Raw genomic sequence first — 20,770 nt, forward strand, 5'->3', positions numbered from 1 at the left:
GGAGCCTGTATCTAATATTTTCTGGGTCTCATGAACAAATAAGGCGAGTTGGGTCTCACACGATCGCTGTTTCCGGAATCCATGTTGATTCCTACATAGTAGATTCTGGGTTTCCAGAAATGACATGATACGCGAGCAAAAAACATGTTCTAAAATTCTACAAGAGATCGACGTAAGAGATATAGGTCTATAGTTTTGCGCATCTGCTCGACGACCCTTCTTGAAGACTGGGACTATCTGTGCTCTTTTCCAATCATTTGGAACCCTCCGTTCCTCTAGAGACTTGCGGTACACGGCTGTTAGAAGGGGGGCAAGTTCTTTCGCGTACTCTGTGTAGAATCGAATTGGTATCCCGTCAGGTCCAGTGGACTTTCCTCTATTGAGTGATTCCAGTTGCTTTTCTATTCCTTGGACACTTATTTCGATGTCAGCCATTTTTTCGTTTGTGCGAGGATTTAGAGAAGGAACTGCAGTGCGGTCTTCCTCTGTGAAACAGCTTTGGAAAAAGGTGTTTAGTATTTCAGCTTTACGCGTGTCATCCTCTGTTTCAATGCCATCATCATCCCGTAGTGTCTGGATATGCTGTTTCGAGCCACTTACTGATTTAACGTAAGACCAGAACTTCCTAGGATTTTCTGTCAAGTCGGTACATAGAATTTTACTTTCGAATTCAATGAACGCTTCACGCATAGCCCTCCTTACGCTAACTTTGACATCGTTTAGCTTCTGTTTGTCTGAGAGGTTTTGGCTGCGTTTAAACTTGGAGTGGAGCTCTCTTTGCTTTCGCAGTAGTTTCCTAACTTTGTTGTTGTACCACGGTGGGTTTATCCCGTCCCTCACAGTTTTACTCGGCACGTACCTGTCTAAAACGCATTTTACGATTGCCTTGAACTTTTTCCATAAACACTCAACATTGTCAGTGTCGGAACAGAAATTTTCGTTTTGATCTGTTAGGTAGTCTGAAATCTGCCTTCTATTACTCTTGCTAAACAGATAAACCTTCCTCCCTTTTTTTATATTCCTATTAACTTCCATATTCAGGGATGCTGCAACGGGCTTATGATCACTGATTCCCTGTTCTGTACATACAGATTCGAAAAGTTCGGGTCTGTTTGTTATCAGTAGGTCCAATATGTTATCTCCACGAGTCGGTTCTCTGTTTAATTGCTCGAGGTAATTTTCGGATAGTGCACTCAGTATAATGTCACTCGATGCTCTGTCCCTACCACCCGTCCTAAACATCTGAGTGTCCCAGTCTATATCTGGTAAATTGAAATCTCCACCTAAGACTATAACATGCTGAGAAAATTTATGTGAAATGTATTCCAAATTATCTCTCAGTTGTTCTGCCACTAATGCTGTTGAGTCGGGAGGTCGGTAAAAGGAGCCAATTATTAACCTAGTTCGGTTGTTTAGTGTAACCTCCACCCATAATAATTCACAGGAACTATCCACTTCTACTTCACTACAGGATAAACTACTACTAACAGCGATGAACACTCCACCACCGGTTGCATGCAATCTATCCTTTCTAAACACCGTCTGTACCTTTGTAAAAATTTCGGCAGAATTTATCTCTGGCTTAAGCCAGCTTTCTGTACCTATAACGATTTCAGCTTCGGTGCTTTCTATCAGCGCTTGAAGTTCCGGTACTTTACCAACGCAGCTTCGACAGTTGACAATTACAATACCGATTGCTGCTTGGTCCCCGCATGTCCTGACTTTGCCCCGCACCCGTTGAGGCTGTTGCCCTTCCTGTACTTGCCCAAGGCCATCTAACCTAAAAAGCCGCCCAGCCCACGCCACACAACCCCTGCTACCCGTGTAGCCGCTTGTTGCGTGTAGTGGACTCCTGACCTATCCAGCGGAACCCGAAACCCCACCACCCTATGGCGCAAGTCGAGGAATCTGCAGCCCACACGGTCGCAGAACCGTCTCAGCCTCTGATTCAGACCCTCCACTCGGCTGTGTACCAAAGGTCCGCAGTCAGTCCTGTCGACGATGCTGCAGATGGTGAGCTCTGCTTTCATCCCGCTAGCGAGACTGGCAGTCTTCACCAAATCAGATAGCCGCCGGAAGCCAGAGAGGATTTCCTCCGGTCCATAGCGACACACATCATTGGTGCCAACATGAGCGACCACCTGCAGGTGGGTGCACCCTGTACCCTTCATGGCATCCGGAAGGACCCTTTCCACATCTGGAATGACTCCCCCCGGTATGCACACGGAGTGCACATTGGTTTTCTTCCCCTCTCTTGCTGCCATTTCCCTAAGGGGCCCCATTACGCGCCTGACGTTGGAGCTCCCAACTACCAGTAAGCCCACCCTCTGCGACTGCCCGGATCTTGCAGACTGAGGGGCAACCTCTGGAACAGGACAAGCAGCCATGTCAGGCCGAAGATCAGTATCAGCCTGAGACAGAGCCTGAAACCGGTTCGTCAGACAAACTGGAGAGGCTTTCCGTTCAGCCCTCCGGAATGTCTTTCGCCCCCTGCCACACCTTGAAACGACCTCCCACTCTACCACAGGTGAGGGATCAGCCTCAATGCGGGCAGTATCCCGGGCAACCACAGTCGTAGTCCGATCAGGGGATGCGTGGGACGAGCTGGCCGTCCCCGACAAACCCCCATCCCGACCCCCACAGTGATGCCCATTGGCAACAGCCTCAAGCTGTGTGACCGAAGCCAACACTGCCTGAAGCTGGGAGCAAAGGGATGCCAACTCAGCCTGCATCCGAACACAGCAGTTGCAGTCCCTATCCATGCTAAAAACTGTTTTGCTAAGAACGTCTGAACTAATCTACAGAGAGCGCAAACAAATCGACAAAATTTAAACGGTTATTAAAATACAAGATTGCCTAGTAAATGCAGTAATGCTGCTACTTGCGCACTGCTGACACTGCTCGGCGGCGGAAGGAGACTAAGCGAAATTACACTATTCAGGTACTAAAACACGATGCTACACTCTCAAATACTATAATACGCCCGAAATTTATGAATTAAACAATGCAAGAACCAAAAACACGCAAAGAAATTAAGAATTAAACTATGTAACAAATGAGTGAGCTAGGAGTATACGACTTGCTGCTCAGCTGCTTATCCAACGGCGGCAGGGAGCACACTGACTGCGACCAACCGACACTGGCCGTTCAAAACAAAACAGTAGACAAACGACTACGCGAATTTACACTATTCAGGTACTAAAACGCGATGCTACAACTCTCAAATACTATAATACCCTCGAAATTTATGAATTAAACAATGCAAGTACCAAAAACACGCAAAGAAATTAAGAATTAAACTATGTAACAAATGAGTGAGCTAGGAGTATACGACTTGCTGCTGCAGCTGCTTATCCAACGGCGGCAGGGAGCACACTGGAACAGAGTGATCTGAGCTTCGCAGGATCTGTGTTTGCGTAATCCATGTTGATTTTTATAGAAGAGATGTTCATTTTTCAAGAACATCATAATTCTTGAACATTAAACATGTTCCATAATTCTACAACAGATTAACATCAATGATATAGGTCTATAATTGTGTCAGTCTATCTTACGGCTTTCTTAAAAATGGGAATGACCTGCTTTTTTTCCAGTCATTAGGTACCTTTCATTGCTCAAATGATCTATGATAAATTAGTGCTCGAAGGGGAGCAAGTTCTTTTGCATAATCTTTAAGGAATCTTATAGGTATCTCATCTGGTCCCGAAGTCTTTCCACTACTAAGCGATTGAGCTGCTTTTCAATTCCGTGATCCATTTCGACATTCGCACGACAATTGAAAGGAGGGACAGTGTTACGATCTTCTGTGGTGAAACAACTTTGGAAGATCAAATTCAGTATTTCGGCCTTCTCTCTGTTATCTTCCGTTTCAGTGCTGGTGTGGTCGCTGAGAGAATGAATAGATAATTTTGACCCATTTACTGATTTTACATACAACTAAAATCTCTTAGGGTTTTTACTCAGGTCGGTTGACAACGTCTTACTTTCAAAATCATTGAACGCCTCTCTTATTGCTCTCCTTACACTCATATTTGCTTCATTCAGCTTTAGTTTATCAGCTAGGTTTTTACTTCTCTTGAATGTGAGATGAAGTGCTCTTTGTTTACGTAGCACTTTTCTAACAAGGCTATTGAACCATGGTGGATCTTTCCCATCCCTTAAAACTTTACTTGGAACATTCTTATCTAGGGCATATTGAACGATGCCTTTGAATTTTTTCCATTTGTTCTCTACATCTTCATCCTCATCACTGAATATTTGATGCTGAGTACTGAGATATTCAGAAATGTATCCTGTCACCCTTGCTGAGCAAATATATCTTCCTACCTTTCTTAACATTCCTTGTAGGACCGATTGTCATAGATGCTGTCACAGCTTTATGATCACTGATACCTTCCTCTACATTAACTGATTTAATAAGTTCAGGTCTGTTTGTTTCCAGGAGGTCTAAAACGTTACCTGATGAGTTGGTTCTCTAACAACCTGCTCGAGGTAATTTTCGGACAAGACATCCAGAACAATGCCACACGATTCCCTGTCTCTGGCACCAATTTTGATGACATAACATTCCCAATCTATACCAGGCAAGTTGAAGTCACCCCCTATTACAATGGCATGATCAGAAAAATTACTAATGGTTATCTGCAATCTCTGTCTGAAGCGCGCTACAACTCCAGATCCTGACCCAGGTGGTCTATAAAAGCATCCGATACTCAGTTTCATCCAGATTAATTCACATTTAGAATCCGTGATAAATTCGCTAGATTTTATTGCATTATTTACTGCAGTAAACACGCCGCCACCATTGGCGACTAACCTATCCTTACGATAAACATTCCAGTCTGAACTTAGGATTTCACTGTCATTGACATCTGGCTTCAACCAGCTTTTTGTTTCCAATACTATCTGTGCATTATAACCTTCAATAAACGATACTAATTTTGGGACCTTTCCTTGGATGCTCCTGCAGTTTACTGAAATCATATTAATCTTTTCTATCTCTGAACTGCCAGAACCCAGACTCTCTGAGGTTGCTGTGGCTGATTTAACAGGTAAACCGTGTTTGCTCCCAAGGGAGGTGTTCTCTAACCTAAAAAAGCCCCTAGTGCATGCCACACGTACTCTGCTACTCTAGTAGCCACTTCCTGCGTGCAGTGCATGCCTGACCTATTAAGGGAATCCCAATAATTCTGCACCTTATAGCAGAGGTCGAGAAATTTGTATCCGATACCGATTGAATAGGATTGGGGAGAAGAGAAGTTTGTGGTACAACTTGACTAGAAGAAGGGATCGGTTGGTAGGACACGTTTTGAGGCATCAAGGGATCACAAATTTAGCATTGGAGGGCAGCGTGGAGGGTAAAAATCGTAGAGGGAGACCAAGAGATGAATACACTAAGCAGATTCAGAAGGATGTAGGTTGCAGTAGGTACTGGGAGATGAAGAAGCTTGCACAGGATAGAGTAGCATGGAGAGCTGCATCAAACCAGTCTCAGGACTGAAGACCACAACAACAACAACAACAACAACAACAACAACAACAACCGTCGCAGAGCCATATGAGCCTATGGTTTAGACCTTCCACTCTGATTCAAACCAGAGACCACAATCAACCATGGGTACGATGCTACAAATAGACAGCTTAGCCTGCACTCTGCGTGTGTTGCTAGATGCCTTCACCAAATCAGCCAGCCGCCGAAAGGAGCTGAGGATGGCCTCAGGTGGCAGGCGTCATTTGTGCTGACATGTGCCACTACATGCAGCTGGTTGCACCCAATGCGCACGATAGCCACTGGCAGGGCCTCCTCCACATCGCAAATGAGACCTCCTGGCAAACATACCGAATGCACACTGGAATTCTTTCCCACCTTGCCTACTATCTCCCTGAGGGGCTCCATTACCTGCCTAACATTGTAGCTCCCAATGACTAGCATACCCACCCTCTGTACTTGTCTAGACTGGGCAGGAAAATTGACCACTGGCCCAACAGGAGAGGCATCCTGTGCTGGCTCAGAGTTATCATCAACCCTGGGAAGCACCTTGTACCTGTTGCTAAGACATAGGGAGCCAGCTGCATAGCCTGCTCCCTCTTTCATCTTCCGCCCAGTGACACGTGAACCCACCACTGTTTGCCACCCACTCTGGAGTGAGGACAGACCGGTCAGATGTTGCATATCGGAAGCTGCAGTGACATCCGGGCCACCAGGGGATTCCAGTGACACCAAAGGTGCCCGAGTGTTGAATGTGAAATTAACCATAGTGTTTCTCAGTTTTCTTCATTGAAATTAATTCTTTAAAATTTTGTTGTGCTTGCTTCGGCGGTACATAGACTAAAATTGTACTTGTTGTTGTGGATGTCTTACTTATTTATGTAGTGACAACAACATGAAAAGGATAGATTGCTATTCACTGTTTAGAGGAGGCATTGAGTTGCAGACGTGTGTGTGTGTGTGTGTGTGTGTGTGTGTATTTTATCAGTGACTGTCATTGTGCCTGTCTGCAGCTAAACACCTCCTCTATATGGTGAGTAGCAATCTATCCTTTCCATATTCTCTTCTTATGCCATACTGGACTTTCCATTGTTGGATTTTACTTTTTTGTGGATAATTCACTATGAATTTCAAGTAACCTAGCAAAACTCTGCCCATGCATACCAATTTTTGATTTATACATGATTAGACTCACCTTATGTAGGGGCCCAAGTGAAGACACTTATCTGTTGCCAGGATGGTGTTGTGGAACCTGTAGAGCGTTTTTCAGTGCTAATGAAATGTGCCTAGTAAGTTAACATTTATTCCTTCAGATTTACAATTCTATGCCTTCTCGTCAGCCTTAGCTGATGCCTTGTGCTAGTGATATGGTGAAATTCCACTGACTCCTGTTGTTGGCATGACTGGCCAGTCACCAAGGCTGATACACCAGCAATTTGACTGAGACTTGTGCACTGCTGTCTGGCAGTCTGCAGGCAAAGCTGTAGCATGGTTATGTGCTCCACACTGTTAGAGCATCCTCAATTCCACTCGAGTAGATGATGGTGACACATGATGACCCATGGGATATACTGCAATGTTGGAACTCATGCAGTCAGCTGATTCTGGCCCCATTGGACAGATAAGCCCTGGTAGCTGGAAGTGCCTGCAGCAGTGATCAAGAACAGAGGCATTGGATGACACGTAGCAATGACGATGATGTCAGTGCGACATGCACCACGTTGTGTACTGGTGTTGGAAGACCCTCAGTCTCCCCATCAACAGTGTGGTAGGTGGGGGCCAATGCAAAGTCTCATGACTGGCAAGTGATGATTACTTGGATGCTATCATCTCAGGAATGGCAAGGAGCATGTTCAGGACAAGTGTTAGAACAACTAAAACATGGATGCCACTACACCATAGTAATCATTGAACTGAGTGCTTTGGCATGAACACCATCAGTCCTAATGACCAACTGAACTGAGAGCTGGAGAACAGTGGTATTTATGGAGTCAGTTGGGAGGTAATGATGTGAGGCTCTGTTCATTATGACCAAATGTGGCACACTTCTTTACTAGTGGTCAGCAGTACTCATTCCATTGTGTTTGTTTAACAATTTGTTACAGGCTGTTAACTGGGCTGTCAAGTCTCTGAAAGATGTTATTGTGTCTGAGCTAAAGCTTTCCGCTTCACATCACAAGAGCTACCAAATCTCTCTCTCTCTCTCTCTCTCTCCCTCTCTTTATCTCTCTCTTTCTGTTTCTCAATGGATATGTTGTTGAATGTGTGATTTGTGCCTGACAATTGCTGCTGATGTAGCAATGTGAGTTCACATATGTGACCAACTTACAGTGTTGATTGTTTCTTTCTGCTGTGTAGCTATGTCACCACCTCTGCGTGGCATTGTCTGTGGCTATCCTATCATGAACTTAAGAAACTTTTAATTTCTTTCCCTTTTCTACTCTGTAGTGTAACGTTCCCCCCTTCTTTAAGAAATTTGTCTCGAATTTTACTTTCACTATCCATTACTAAACTAGTCTGTACATGTTTTGTATTTACAATTTGCTATTACTTCGAGTTGAATCCCATTGGGTGCTTCTTGAGCTGAACTATAAAGTTCTCAATTTTAGTCTGAGTTAACTATCCAACTTTTCATTGCCCTTCTGTTCTGTTTTCCTACTATTAAAGCTCTTTACAGTTTCTGTACTTAATTCTTATCACTAGTATGTATCTTTTCCCTGGGTAACTGATGTATTGGTGATTCAGTTGGACAGGATATTCTGTGTTTTAAGCAGAAATGAATTGCACAAATAAGTACTAGAATTGGGATAACACTTGTGGTCACACTAACAGTTACTGTATTATATTTACTTGTGTTTCTCATGATACTGGTTTACATGTTTTAGCATCTGTTCAACTGATGTTTGTCTCTTTTCTGAGATTATCAGTTCATCTAAAGAGTGTAACTGAATGGAATCTAAGGCTTTTTAAAGGAAGATTATGTCCTGTATGGGTAATGTGTCTAATCATTCTTCCGGCCGATACAGCATAGGTGGAGAAGAGGTAATCATAGTTGCTGTGATGGTAGCTGGAAGATGAAACTGTGTTCCAACTATGTCTCATTTGGATCCATTGATTAGTAATCTGCTATTTCACAATTCTAATTTTGTCATCCCTTTCAATTTTCTGCCTATGTAACAGTTGGCAGTCACTGTTAATGGTGACACATAATTTTCTGGAAATATGGTTGCGGCATAATAGTTCCAGTTTACACTACACTGCTTCCATTTCCCCAAGAAATAGGTGCATTTCACATGCCTGTTCATTAGTCTGATCTACCTTGGCTGGACAAATGGTAACACTCTCTCTAATGGTATTGTTTAGATCTGCTGTGCACATAAGTATATGATCATCTTTTTGATCTGATGTCAATAACACTTTGTGAGTGTTTTATTGATGGTGTCCCATTTAATTTGTTGTGGGTGGATCATAAAACATCATTATCATGTGTTTATGCCTATTACTGGAAATTGTATGGTGAAGCAGAAACTAGCTCAGTCAGTGCCAATTTTAACAGTAAGTATGTGATAAAAGAAGGCTATATATCTGGACATCGTCATTGGTACACAATATAAGAGAAAAGGAATTATCATTAATCCTCCCCCTCCTTTGGACTAGTCTATGTATCCAGAATGAAAGACAAGCAAATGAAAAGTAATGTTAACCAAATTACCCTAACATATATCCCAACATGACCCATGTACACGTAAAGTACAAAACATGTAGACGTACTTTATTTTTCGTTAGATACAAAATTCATGTGGTTTTCCTTTCTAAAGTCAACTTCTCCTTTTCTGGTAATGGGGAAGGAACCTGCAGTAATGCATCAATCACTTCTTTAAATGCCTTCACTTTGCTGATGTGGACTACAGAATTGGGATAACACTTGTGGTCACACTAACAGTTACTGTATTATATTTACTTGTGTTTCTCATGATACTGGTTTACATGTTTTAGCATCTGTTCAACTGATGTTTGTCTCTTTTCTGAGATTATCAGTTCATCTAAAGAGTGTAGTTGAATGGAATCTAAGGCTTTTTAAAGGAAGATTATGTCCTGTAGTTGTAGTTTTGTATTTACTTGTGAAGTCATTTTGATGATATTGTACAGTCCTTGATACTATGATAAGAACATGTTTGTTTTGCCCTTTGGGGTATAAGGGTTTGTTAGCAATACCTACTTCTTTATCCTGTATTGCGGTGTTTTACTTAAACATTTCCAAACATGCTCCAGGTTTTTCAAAGCCTTAGTGTTGGCATGTTTTATCCTTTGCCACACCTCTCGTAACCACCTGGCACTATTTTCTTCTTCTCTGAGTATGACTTGATCCTCTTCTGGATTTTGTGTCAACTCATATGTCTAGGTGTTCACTTTTTGAATTCTAAGGTTTCAACAGTTTCAATGCCTTTCTGCACTAATCCATTCAACTTCTCTCTTAAAGATATAGCACTGTTCTGTTTATGGTAATTCTGCTGTAAACCCTCCACTAATTGTTCGAATGTGTGCACTTCGCTAAGCGTCTTGTGATACATTATATACATTTTAGCCTCACCTGTTAGACATAGATTGGCCATCCACAGACTTGTTTCATCTGACCAATCTGTTTTCTGGTTACCTTGTGTCACTGGTTTTGGTTGAATCATATCAAAAGGTGATGGAATTGTCCACCCATACACCCAGAACTTTTGAATTATACATGCTAAGTACAAAATTTAGATACGTATCCCAGTCTACATGTTTGCTATTCACATAATGGCGTAGTGTTCTTGATATTGTGCAATGAACTCTTTCCATTCATCCATTCCCTTAAAGATGGAACAGGTTGCTGCGTAACTTCTTGATTCACAATAGGTGACATAACTTGTTTCATAAGATTGGACACAAAGTTAGTCCCTTGATCTGTGATTATCCTCTCTGATACACCAACCTTTAGTAACCAGTTATTTTACCATCACCTGTGTAGTGGTACTAGCTTTCTGATCCAGAATTGCAGCCCTTACTAGATATCTCAAAAAATGATCTGTCATCATCATCATCATCATCTTCAGCATCATCATCACAGCCTTTCCCCATGTCATGTGGGGTCAGCATTGATTTGCTGGATCCTTCTCTTCCATAAATGCCTTCCAGTGCTTCTTCTCTGAGCCATCCTTTCTCCCATAGGTCCCCTGGTACCTTATCTTCCCATCTCAGTTTCAGTCTTCCTCTTCTCCTTGACCCTTTGATTTCTAGGGCTTCAACTCTTCTCCCCACTTAGTACTCCCCTCTTCCCTGCTCATGTCCATACCATCTTAGCCTACTTTCTTGGATCTTCTTCCCTATGGGCCCCACTTTCACTGTTCCCCTAATGTACTCACTCCTTAGTCTATCCTTTTGTGTCACCCCACTCATCCACCTTAACATTCTCATTTCTGTCACTTCCGTCTTTTTCTCTTGGCCTTTTGTAATTGGTAAAGTTTCTGCACTATACAGCATCACAGGCCTCACCACAGACTTGTAAAGCTTTCCTTTCATTCTGCAGCTAACCTTCTCATCACACAGTACTCCGCTCAGTTTCCTCCAGTTCACCCATCCACTAATTCCTGTGCTGTATTTCTATGCTCTATCATCTTGAATATGTATTTATTACCAGCTGGAAATCTGTTTAAAGGTACTAACACACAAGGTTGTACCATATGAAACAGTTTCACGATTTTTAGTGACCTTTCAAGCTGTATTTTTTGATGACTTAAATCTGCCCTCTGCACACATGGGATGCAGTTTTTGACATACTGCTCCACATCACTACAACGCATTTTCCATCAAAACCTTTCTACAAATTGTTCATCAGTTGTCTTCCTACCCTCATGACCTGATAATACATGGTCATGCACTTCTTGTAATACCTCGGTTCTGAGCATTGTGGGAACCACGATGTGTGGACCTGCACAATAAACCCTCATGTGTCACAAACTGAGGTTACCTTTTAAACAGTTGATATTCACTGTCAGCTGCCTGTGTCTTTTTCCAATCTGCTTGACTCTTACCTTGTTCCTGTAATACAACTACTTTTATACTTAGGGTGTCTGTGTTCAAATGCTTTACTGCTCGCTTGTGAACCACTTCATAATCAAACTGACTCAGTTTGACTGCTCACCTTGTTAACTGACTTGAAGGGTCTTTTAAGCCTAACAGCCACTTTGAGGATGCATGAGCTTTTATCACTTTAAATTTCTGACCATGCAAATAACAACAAAAATAAGAAATTCCCCATATTGCTGCTAACATCTCTTTCATTTGTAGAGTAATTTCACTGAGGTGTTTTCAAGTGTCTAGATGATAAGTCACCGTGTATTCCTTGCCATTGCAACACTGACTAAAGCACTGTTACTTGAATAGCAGGAAAGTATGTATTCCTTCTTGAAATCAGGGAATGATAACACAGGATCTGATCTCAGCTTTTTCTTATATTTCTGAACCACCTCCCAGCACACTGTTGTCCATTGAAGCTTAACTCCCTTTCAAAGTAACTGAGTTAGTGGTTGTGTAATTTCAGCAAATCTCTTTACAGATTTATAGTAATAGTTGTATAAGCCAAGAAATGATTGCAACTGTTTGTGTTGTTTGTGCTGTTGCAAAATCACACATAGCTGACGTGAGATGAGGATCTGTCATTACTCACTCTTGCCTGTTAATATGTTTGACATTATTAACTTTTGTTTGAGCAAAATGACACTTTTCTGTGCTAAGTGTAAGATGTGCTTCCTCAAGTCTACGAAATACTTCATTCAAGCACTTAATATTATCCTTACATTTCTGGAAAAAGTTGTTATATCATCTTCGGTTTCAACCCACGAAGTACTCTGTCTAACAAATGTTGAAAAGTGGAAGGAACATTTTTTTATCCAAATGGCATCCTGCAGTATTCATAATGACCTGAGAGTGCTGTGAATGCTGTTTTAGGCCTGTCTTCTGGACACACTTCAAATTGGTGATAAGCACTTCTAAGGTCCATTGTCGAAAAATATTTGCATTGCTGCAAGTTGTCTAATGTTTTCAAGACGTTCAGGACTGGATGTAGATCTGTTTTGGTGCATGCATTTGGGAAACTGTAGTCACAACAGAATCTGTACTTCTTCATTCCATTGCATGACTTTTTTGATACAGTGGCAATATTGGTTGACTTGGGCTATTGCTATGTTCGATAATGCATTCAGTTATCTGTTGATGTACAAATTCATTAAGTAGTAGTTGCAAGTGCTTTGCTGTTCTATATGGCTTCTTGTAGATTCGAGCATTATTGTCTGTTGGAATGTGATGTTGGGTGATGGGTGTTACTGGCAATGGACTGCCTGAGTCAAACAAGTCTTGAGTATTCTAACAATTGTCTTTACATGACGTCCTGTCCACTGTCTTTCAAGTGATGAACCTTGGCACATAATACAGATGCATTAATGGTTTGCTTGAGGCTGTGATCATCTGTTGATTTATCAATATTATCCTCATCCTTTTTGAATATCTCTGAAGTTGCTACTATTAATCTCTTCGGGAGACTTGCATTGTCCATCCCAAAATCATCCAGACTCACTGGGACCATTAATTTGCCATTTATGTTGCTTATACATGCTATGCTTCTGCATATAAAACAATGCCTTTCATCTAATGCTTTATTGTTCTGCAGTTACTGAATCACACACAATTCTCATTGTAGTAAGTTGTCATTTATAGTTACCCACGTCAACTTTCCTGCACCTGCTGTTACTTTGACATGTGAAACTATCTTTGATACACACGTTGGCAGTTCATTTGGTGACACCTCAGTAATTGGTGTACCTTGTGACATTGAAACATTTGCACCTGGTGCACCCATTAGAAATAAGTTCATGCTAAGTCCAACTGTGCGCTGGTAAAGAATAGTTTTGGTATGATGCCTATCCAGGAAGTCAAGTCCGAGACTCACTGAATATCCGTCTCTGTTGGCAACAGTTCCATGTGCTCATGAAATCCTTTAGTTTCTGTCTTAATAAAGCTGAGCTGTGTTGTCCTTGGTGACTCCACATCATTAGTTCCTACTCCACATAATCTCTATCTTGGAGTGTTTAGCCGCCTCCTACCTACGAGATCCAGACTAATGACTGACACATGTGCACTAGTGTCTACCAGAAATTTATGTTCCCTCTCTTGTAATAAGCTCATGAAGCAGCTATCCATATCTGCACATGTTTTTTCAGCATTATAGTTTACTGAGAATGTTTCCTGATGGACAAAACATTCTGATTTGTGTACAACACCAGCTTCTGTTTGTTTCATTTAACTTGTTTCTTGTATCTACATTACTGTACCTTGCAGCCAAAGCATTCACAACTATAACACTGTGGCTGGCAACATTGTGCCATCAAATGTCCTTTCCCACATTGGTAACATCCTTTGTCAGAAGCAAAGATTTTTTTGAGCATTGAGTACTTTTGTAACAATGTTGCTTTCGTGCAAGTGCATGGCAATGCAAAGTGCTGCAGCTAGGTCATCCAGATTTTCCATTTGAACCCAGCATGAAAATTCCACTGGAATGCCCTGTAGAAAGATGTCTAGAGCCCTATTTTCTTCTTCTCTGAGCATGACTTGATCCTCTTCTGGATTTTGTGTCAACTCATATGTCTAGGTGTTCACTTTTTGAATTCTAAGGTTTCAACAGTTTCATTGGCTTTCTGCACTAATCCCCTCAACTTCTCTCTTAAAGATCTAACACTGTTCTGTTTATGGTAATTCTGCTGTAAACCCTCCACTAACTGTTCGAATGTGCGCACTTGTGATACATTACATATATTTTAGCCTCACCTGTTAGACATAGATTGGCCATCCACAGACTTGTTTCATCTGACCAATTACTTAGTTTGTATGTATATAAAACATTATTTACGTATATTGTTACATCCTCTGTTTTACCCGAGGAGGTATTATTATGTTAGCTTGTGAAGGATCTACTGAAGAGGAGGGTTCGCTCACTACTTCCTTAACCTCATGTGAACCAAAGTGTGACTATTGTGAAGCTTGCAAAGCTTCTGTGTGCCTACTTAACTCGTCATGATTCAACTTCAGCTGAGTATTATCCTCTAACAATTTTGATACGTGCTCTGTCAGAGCGACAGTATCATTCATATTAGCTAATTGTGTTTCTGGCATCTTTGTGCAATGTATCACTACTTTTACACTTACAAAACTACTACAAACAGAACACTCCCTCTTTTAAAAGCAACAGCAAAACTCAACAGACATAGTCACACCCAAAAGTCATACAGATAATCTTAATTAATCCTTATGTCTGATCATTGCCCAGCGACACTTGGTACAATTGTGTGCTGCATGACTGTAATGACTATGAGTGCTGCAAGTTCTGGTACAGTTATACTGCAGGTACATTATGTGCAGTTAAATTACAGCTCTTACATCTCATGGGTACCAAACTTTACCTACAGTTCTCGCTAAATTGTGACATATCTACAGCTTCTTCAGGTCTGATGAAAATCACTTTCCTCATTGCATAAAAATCTCTATGTCCAATCCTTGACATAAGAACAGACTAAAAATGGTAGTAGAAAATGTTCTTTGGTTTCATTGTGATGTGATCAGAGCTGAGGCATATGGAAACCATTTGGGACATCAAATGGGTGTTGCTGATGCTGCAACATCCTCTCCTAGTTCATCTGTCATGATGTCAGTGTCCTATTGATGTCACTTCTCATGCAAAATTGTAGGGGTGCCAAGCAGAAATGTTTCTACATTGTGAGGATGGTGTTGTGGAATCTGCAGAGTGTCTTTCGGCACTAATGAAACATAGTGAGCAAGTCAACATTTATTCATTCAGATTTACGGACTTGTGTCTTCTCGTCAACCTGGCTGGTGTCTTGTGCAAGTGGCACAGTGAAATTCTACTGACTCCCATTGTTGGCTCAGCTGTCTGGTCACTAAGGCCACTACACGAGCAATTTAGCCAAAGTATTGTGGGCTGCTGTCAAGCAGTCTGTAGGTGAAGCTGTAACATGAATGTGTGCCTCACACTGTTAGAGCATTCCCAACCCCACTATGGAAGATGATGATGACATGCAATGATCCATCAGGATATACTGCCCTACCAGAAGTCATGCAGGCAGCCAATCCTGGCTCCTCTGACAGATAGGCCCTGGCAACAGGAAGTGCCTGCAGTGATGATCAGGAACAGAGGGACTGGGCGGCACTCTCACGCAGCAGTGATGACAGTGTTAGTGCGACAAGCACCATGAGGTATACTGGTGTTGGAGAGCCATCAGTCTTCCCATTAGCAATGTGGTAGGTGGGTGCCAATGCGAAATCTCATGAGTGGCAGGTTGTGGTTACTTGGATGTGGTCATGTCGTGAATGACAAGCAGCATGTTCATGAGAAGTGCTGGAACATCTAACACATGGATGTCACTACACCATAATAATTGTTGAATGGAGTGCTTCGGTACGAATGCCATCAATCCTAATGACCAACTAAATTCAGAACTGGAAAACTGTGGTATTTATAGGTATGTGTGGGAGGTAATTTTGCGAGGCTCTGTTCAATGTGACCGAATGTGGTGCACTTCTTTACTAGTGATCAGCAGTCCTCGTTCCACTGTGTTTGCTTAACAATTTGTTAGAAGCTGTTAATGCGCTGTCAAGTCTCTGAAAGGTATTATCATGTCCGAGTTAAAGCTTTTTGTTTCATGTAACAAGAGCTACCAAATTTCTCTCTCCCTCCCTCCCTCTGTCTTTCTCTTTCTGTTTCTCTTTCTGTCTTCCAGTGGATGTTTTGCTGAGTATGTAATTTGTGCCTGACCATTGGTGCTGATATAGCAACGTGTGGTCATGTATGTGACCGACTTACAGTGTTGAGTGTTTCTTTCTGCTGCATACCTGGGTCACCACCTTTACCAGGTATTGCTTGTGGCTGTGCTAGCGTGAACTTAATAAAAAAAAAATTCCCCCTTTCTACTGTGTGGTATAACATATACTTTCTTAATGTACAACTTTGCTGAGTGGTATCCTAATACTGCTGCAAATTCTTTTGTTGATAAAAACAGAAGATATAGAACAACAGATGAGGGAAGTGAATAGATCACATGGTGAAGCAGAGAAGTGAGCTAATGTCCAGTGTATACAAAAATAATAATTCAATTGGTTTTGATTGATTTCTCGATACCCGTTGCGTGAACACTAAATTTTGCAGTTTTAAATTTAGTTAACAGGCCTAAAATGTGGCAAGGGCAAGCTGATAAATGAGATGTAATGGCTTCATCAGGAGAGAACCAACAGCTCTTAAGTTCTTTGTAAAATGCATTTTAATCATCAGCTGTTTTATTTGACCTGTGTATCATCTACTGGTTTCAGCCATAGACTATCATCACCAGACATAAGGCAAAGCAGGCCAGTTAAAAACATCTCATTTTCCTTTTAAGCTTATACACAATCAAAGTTGTCAGAGGGAAACCGAACAACCGTCATAACCAGTCCTCGAAATACTGATAATTTGTATTGCTTTGTATGTATGTAGTGATGATGGTCTATGATCGAAACTGCTATATGATATATAGGTTAAATAAAACAGCCGATGGTTAAAATGCATTGTCTAAAATAAATAAATAAATAAATAAATAAATAAAAGAGAGGTATGATTGCAATCCCAAAAGTAAGGTCACCTATTTTTTTGTAAGTACACAGACCTGTTTATTTCTACAATGGTTTACATCAGTTTACAGCTTGAACATTTAGCTATTTTTCGACACAATCACCATTTATGTTGATACATTTTTGTAGACGCTGTGGCAGTTTTTGTATGCCCATGTCATACCAGATCACCGCCATCCTGTTCAGAAAGTTATGAACCTCTTCTTTCACCTCATCATTGGAGCTGAATCGCTGGGACCACAGTTGCTGCTGGTAGGTACTGTGAGACTCTGAAAAAACTCAAACGGGCAATTAAGAACCAGAGAAGAGGAATGTTCAGCAAGGGTGAACACATTCTCTGTGACAACACTCGCCCACACATCGCTCGGCAAACTGTTGCTCTCCTGCAACAGTTCCAGTGGAACATAATCACCCAGCCACCCTATAGTCCAGACTTGGCTCCCAGTCACTATCACCTGTTCCCTAGGTGAAAAGAACATTTGGCCGGAAAGCGATTCAGCTAAATGTTCAAGCTGTAAACTGATGTAAACCATTGTATAAATAGACAGGTCTATGTACTTATAAAAAAATAGGAGACCTTACTTTTGGGATTACCCTCGTAACTTGAATTCTGTTCATCATAATGGTAGAATTATGTCTGATGTATTTTCTATTTACTTGAGTAGTTGGGATGTTTTGAGATTATTTTCTGTCCTTTATAAAGAAATACTCACAAGGAACATTGCAATGTTTCATTGTATGAAAATGAACAAGAAGAAATGATAGAATTACTCTCCAAAACTTGTAATTAATTTCTGCTTCTGTGACAGTAGCTAATGGTATGAGACACTGAGAACCATAAGGCCCAAAGCACAGACAAAAAGTCTTGAGAAAAATAGATTTTTGTGAAAATCAAATTTGTAGAAAAACCACCAATGTCATAGGTCTAAATTGTGTCATAGGTCTAAATTGTTTTATCCTAGTCTCAACATTCTTTATTTACTATGAAAGATTGTGTACCCACTTCATGTTATGAAATATTAATTAATATTTAAGATTATATTTAATGCTAATTCAAAAATTTTTTATGAAGAACAGATACTAAACACATCATATACACAATTATGACAGAGTAACAGACTTACAATTTGTGATTTGTAGCCCCTAAGGAAATGAATATCCAAGAAATTGGTAAGGCAACTTTTCATGAAAGTTCATATGAATAATGTGAGCTTATAGATCTAGATAAAATTGTTTCATACAGATGTCGGGAGCGTGCATACATGCTGCAATGACAGTGTGCTGTAGGCCCTTACAATTCTCAGTGCCTAATATGTTTTGTGTATTGATTTATATTCATGAGAAGAAACATTTGTTTTCTTGTTATCTGTCACGGATTGTTTTCATAATTATTCAGATGAGGAGAAGCTGACAAAAAGAAGTATCTCTTACAAAAGTGGGCTCAAACAACTTCAACGAAAATTATGCCCCCGAATTCCTGATCCAAGAGGCAATGACGATACCAGATACCAAGATAGAGCTGAACTAAGGCGCTGCACTGTTGGATCTCAGAATGAAAATGAAAAGACATATACTGCCTCTTTGGATGAGTGAGTAAATTAATGCAGGTCTTCCTAATATCTTAAGTAGTTTTTGTTAATTAGTTAAGCGTTTCTTTGAATGGAACTAGAATTTATGGCAAATTTCCAAAATTTCTTTTAATTAACTGGAAATAATTGTCATTAATGTAGTCATCAATCCACCTTCCTAGAAAATTATCTTCATCTCTTTGGGATATCATTTCACACCCCTGATTCCCCTGCTTATCTGTTAGTCACCCACAAAAAACTTAACGTTTATTATACAGTCAACCTTCGACTGGAATAGCTGCACCACATCCTCTGCATGACTCTGCATTCCCAAAAATGAGAAATAACATCCCTCCTAATCTTCCTGAGCTAGAACTGTTCTATCCTTCCAACTGTGTAGTATCCTGCACATTATGATACATTGACAGGAAAATTGGTGTAATGATAAGGTGTTCTAATTAAAATTTTACTTGGTTACTGTAAAACTAAAAATGAATGTCAGTATACTATTCATACTCCTGATCCCTTGCCCCATGTGTGTACTTCCAAACCCTATACCCCTACTCCTACCAATACCTGTGCCCTGTCCTTGCCCCCACCCCAACCTTACCCCCACCACTGGTGGGTTAGGTACATAAAACCATATGGAGTTTGGAAAAAGGAAAAATGCCTGGAGATGATAGTGTTTCAGTAATAACCATTGAAGGCAAAGTAATTCATAAGGAACTTGCAATATAATTTATAGAATGTCTGTTGAAGAAGACTAGTTTCCAAAAGTGAAATAATGCTTTAATTATTATACTTCATAAGAAAGAGTACAGACAAAACATAAGAAAACCACAGACTTCATTGTGTTATGCAAGATACTGATTTAAGTTATCACTAGCCAGCTAAACAAAAATCATTAAATATAAATCAGCTAAGAAATAAGCAGGCTTTATAAATGATTACAGAATGGAGGGTCATTAGCAAGTTATAAAAATTATAGAATAGAGCTATGAGTATGAGTTACACTACATACCTGGGATTTATAGTTTATGTCTCAGTTTCAAAAACTCTCTAATATCAGCCCTTGAGAAACAAGGCATTTATTCAACTTATGTTACCAAATGAGGTGGTGCAGTGGTTAGAACACCGGACTCATATTTAGGAGGCCACTGGTTCAAATCTCTATCTGGCCATGCAGATTTAAGTTTTCCATTATTTCCCTAAATCACTCCAGGCAAATGCCAGGATGGTTAATTTGAAAGGGCACGGCCGATTTCCATCCCCATCTTTGAAACAAGCCCAGCTTGTGTTCCATCTCAAATGATCTTGATGCTGACGGGATGTTAAACAGCATTCTTCCATTCCTTCTTTCTATGAACCTGTGTTAGTATACTGAAGAATGTATACATTGCTGCAATTTCCATTAGATCTAAACAACTTAGTGACAAACTGGAGGCAAGGAGATTTCATATCACGAGAACTCTTATCACCATTTCTAGAGTAATTTTCTAATACATAAAGTGAGAAAACACTGAATATGTATGTTCATGGAACATATTTGTACCACCTGCATTTTTCCGGTTATATTGTACTGTTTGCCTTTGGGGCAGAAAAACTTCAGCAACAAGTGTATAAATTAAGAGCAAATTTTTGAACAGACTTGAATGTCAGTTACAACAAGACTTAAATAATTTATAACCAACATATCAAAGGAAAATTGTTCAGGTTAACAATGAAGTCATATGACTAGTTGGTGAGTTTAAGGAACTGAAGTAATGACTGTATGAACAGGAAAATATGTAACCAGAAGAATAAAAATAGCTTAAAGTATTTTTTGTAATTTAAAACAATTGCCATTTTAATAGTTCAGTTTCAGTTGCACATTTTTAATTACATCACATGTTTTGGTCTGTCTGGATCATCTTGAGATATAAATCAAAGTAAAATTAAATACCTACCATCTAATATTTTACAGTAAGTAGGAAAGAATTGCACTTAAATTTAGAATTTACCTAAGCAGTTG

At 40.4% G+C, this 20,770-nt stretch overlaps 1 protein-coding gene across 2 annotated transcripts in view; it reads left to right on the forward strand.

Annotated features, from left to right (window-relative positions):
• The window catches only part of LOC124616191 (angiogenic factor with G patch and FHA domains 1), a 274,594-nt gene that overhangs the window by 57,638 nt on the left and 196,186 nt on the right, over positions 1-20,770 (forward strand). For both annotated transcript variants that reach the window (XM_047144489.1, XM_047144488.1), the window contains exon 7: positions 18,588-18,780. In XM_047144489.1, coding sequence (XP_047000445.1) covers positions 18,588-18,780 — 193 coding nt within the window. The remainder of the gene's footprint in view (positions 1-18,587; positions 18,781-20,770) is intronic.

This window comes from Schistocerca americana, chromosome 5, assembly GCF_021461395.2.
Source record: "Schistocerca americana isolate TAMUIC-IGC-003095 chromosome 5, iqSchAmer2.1, whole genome shotgun sequence".
Lineage (NCBI taxonomy): Eukaryota > Metazoa > Arthropoda > Insecta > Orthoptera > Acrididae > Schistocerca > Schistocerca americana.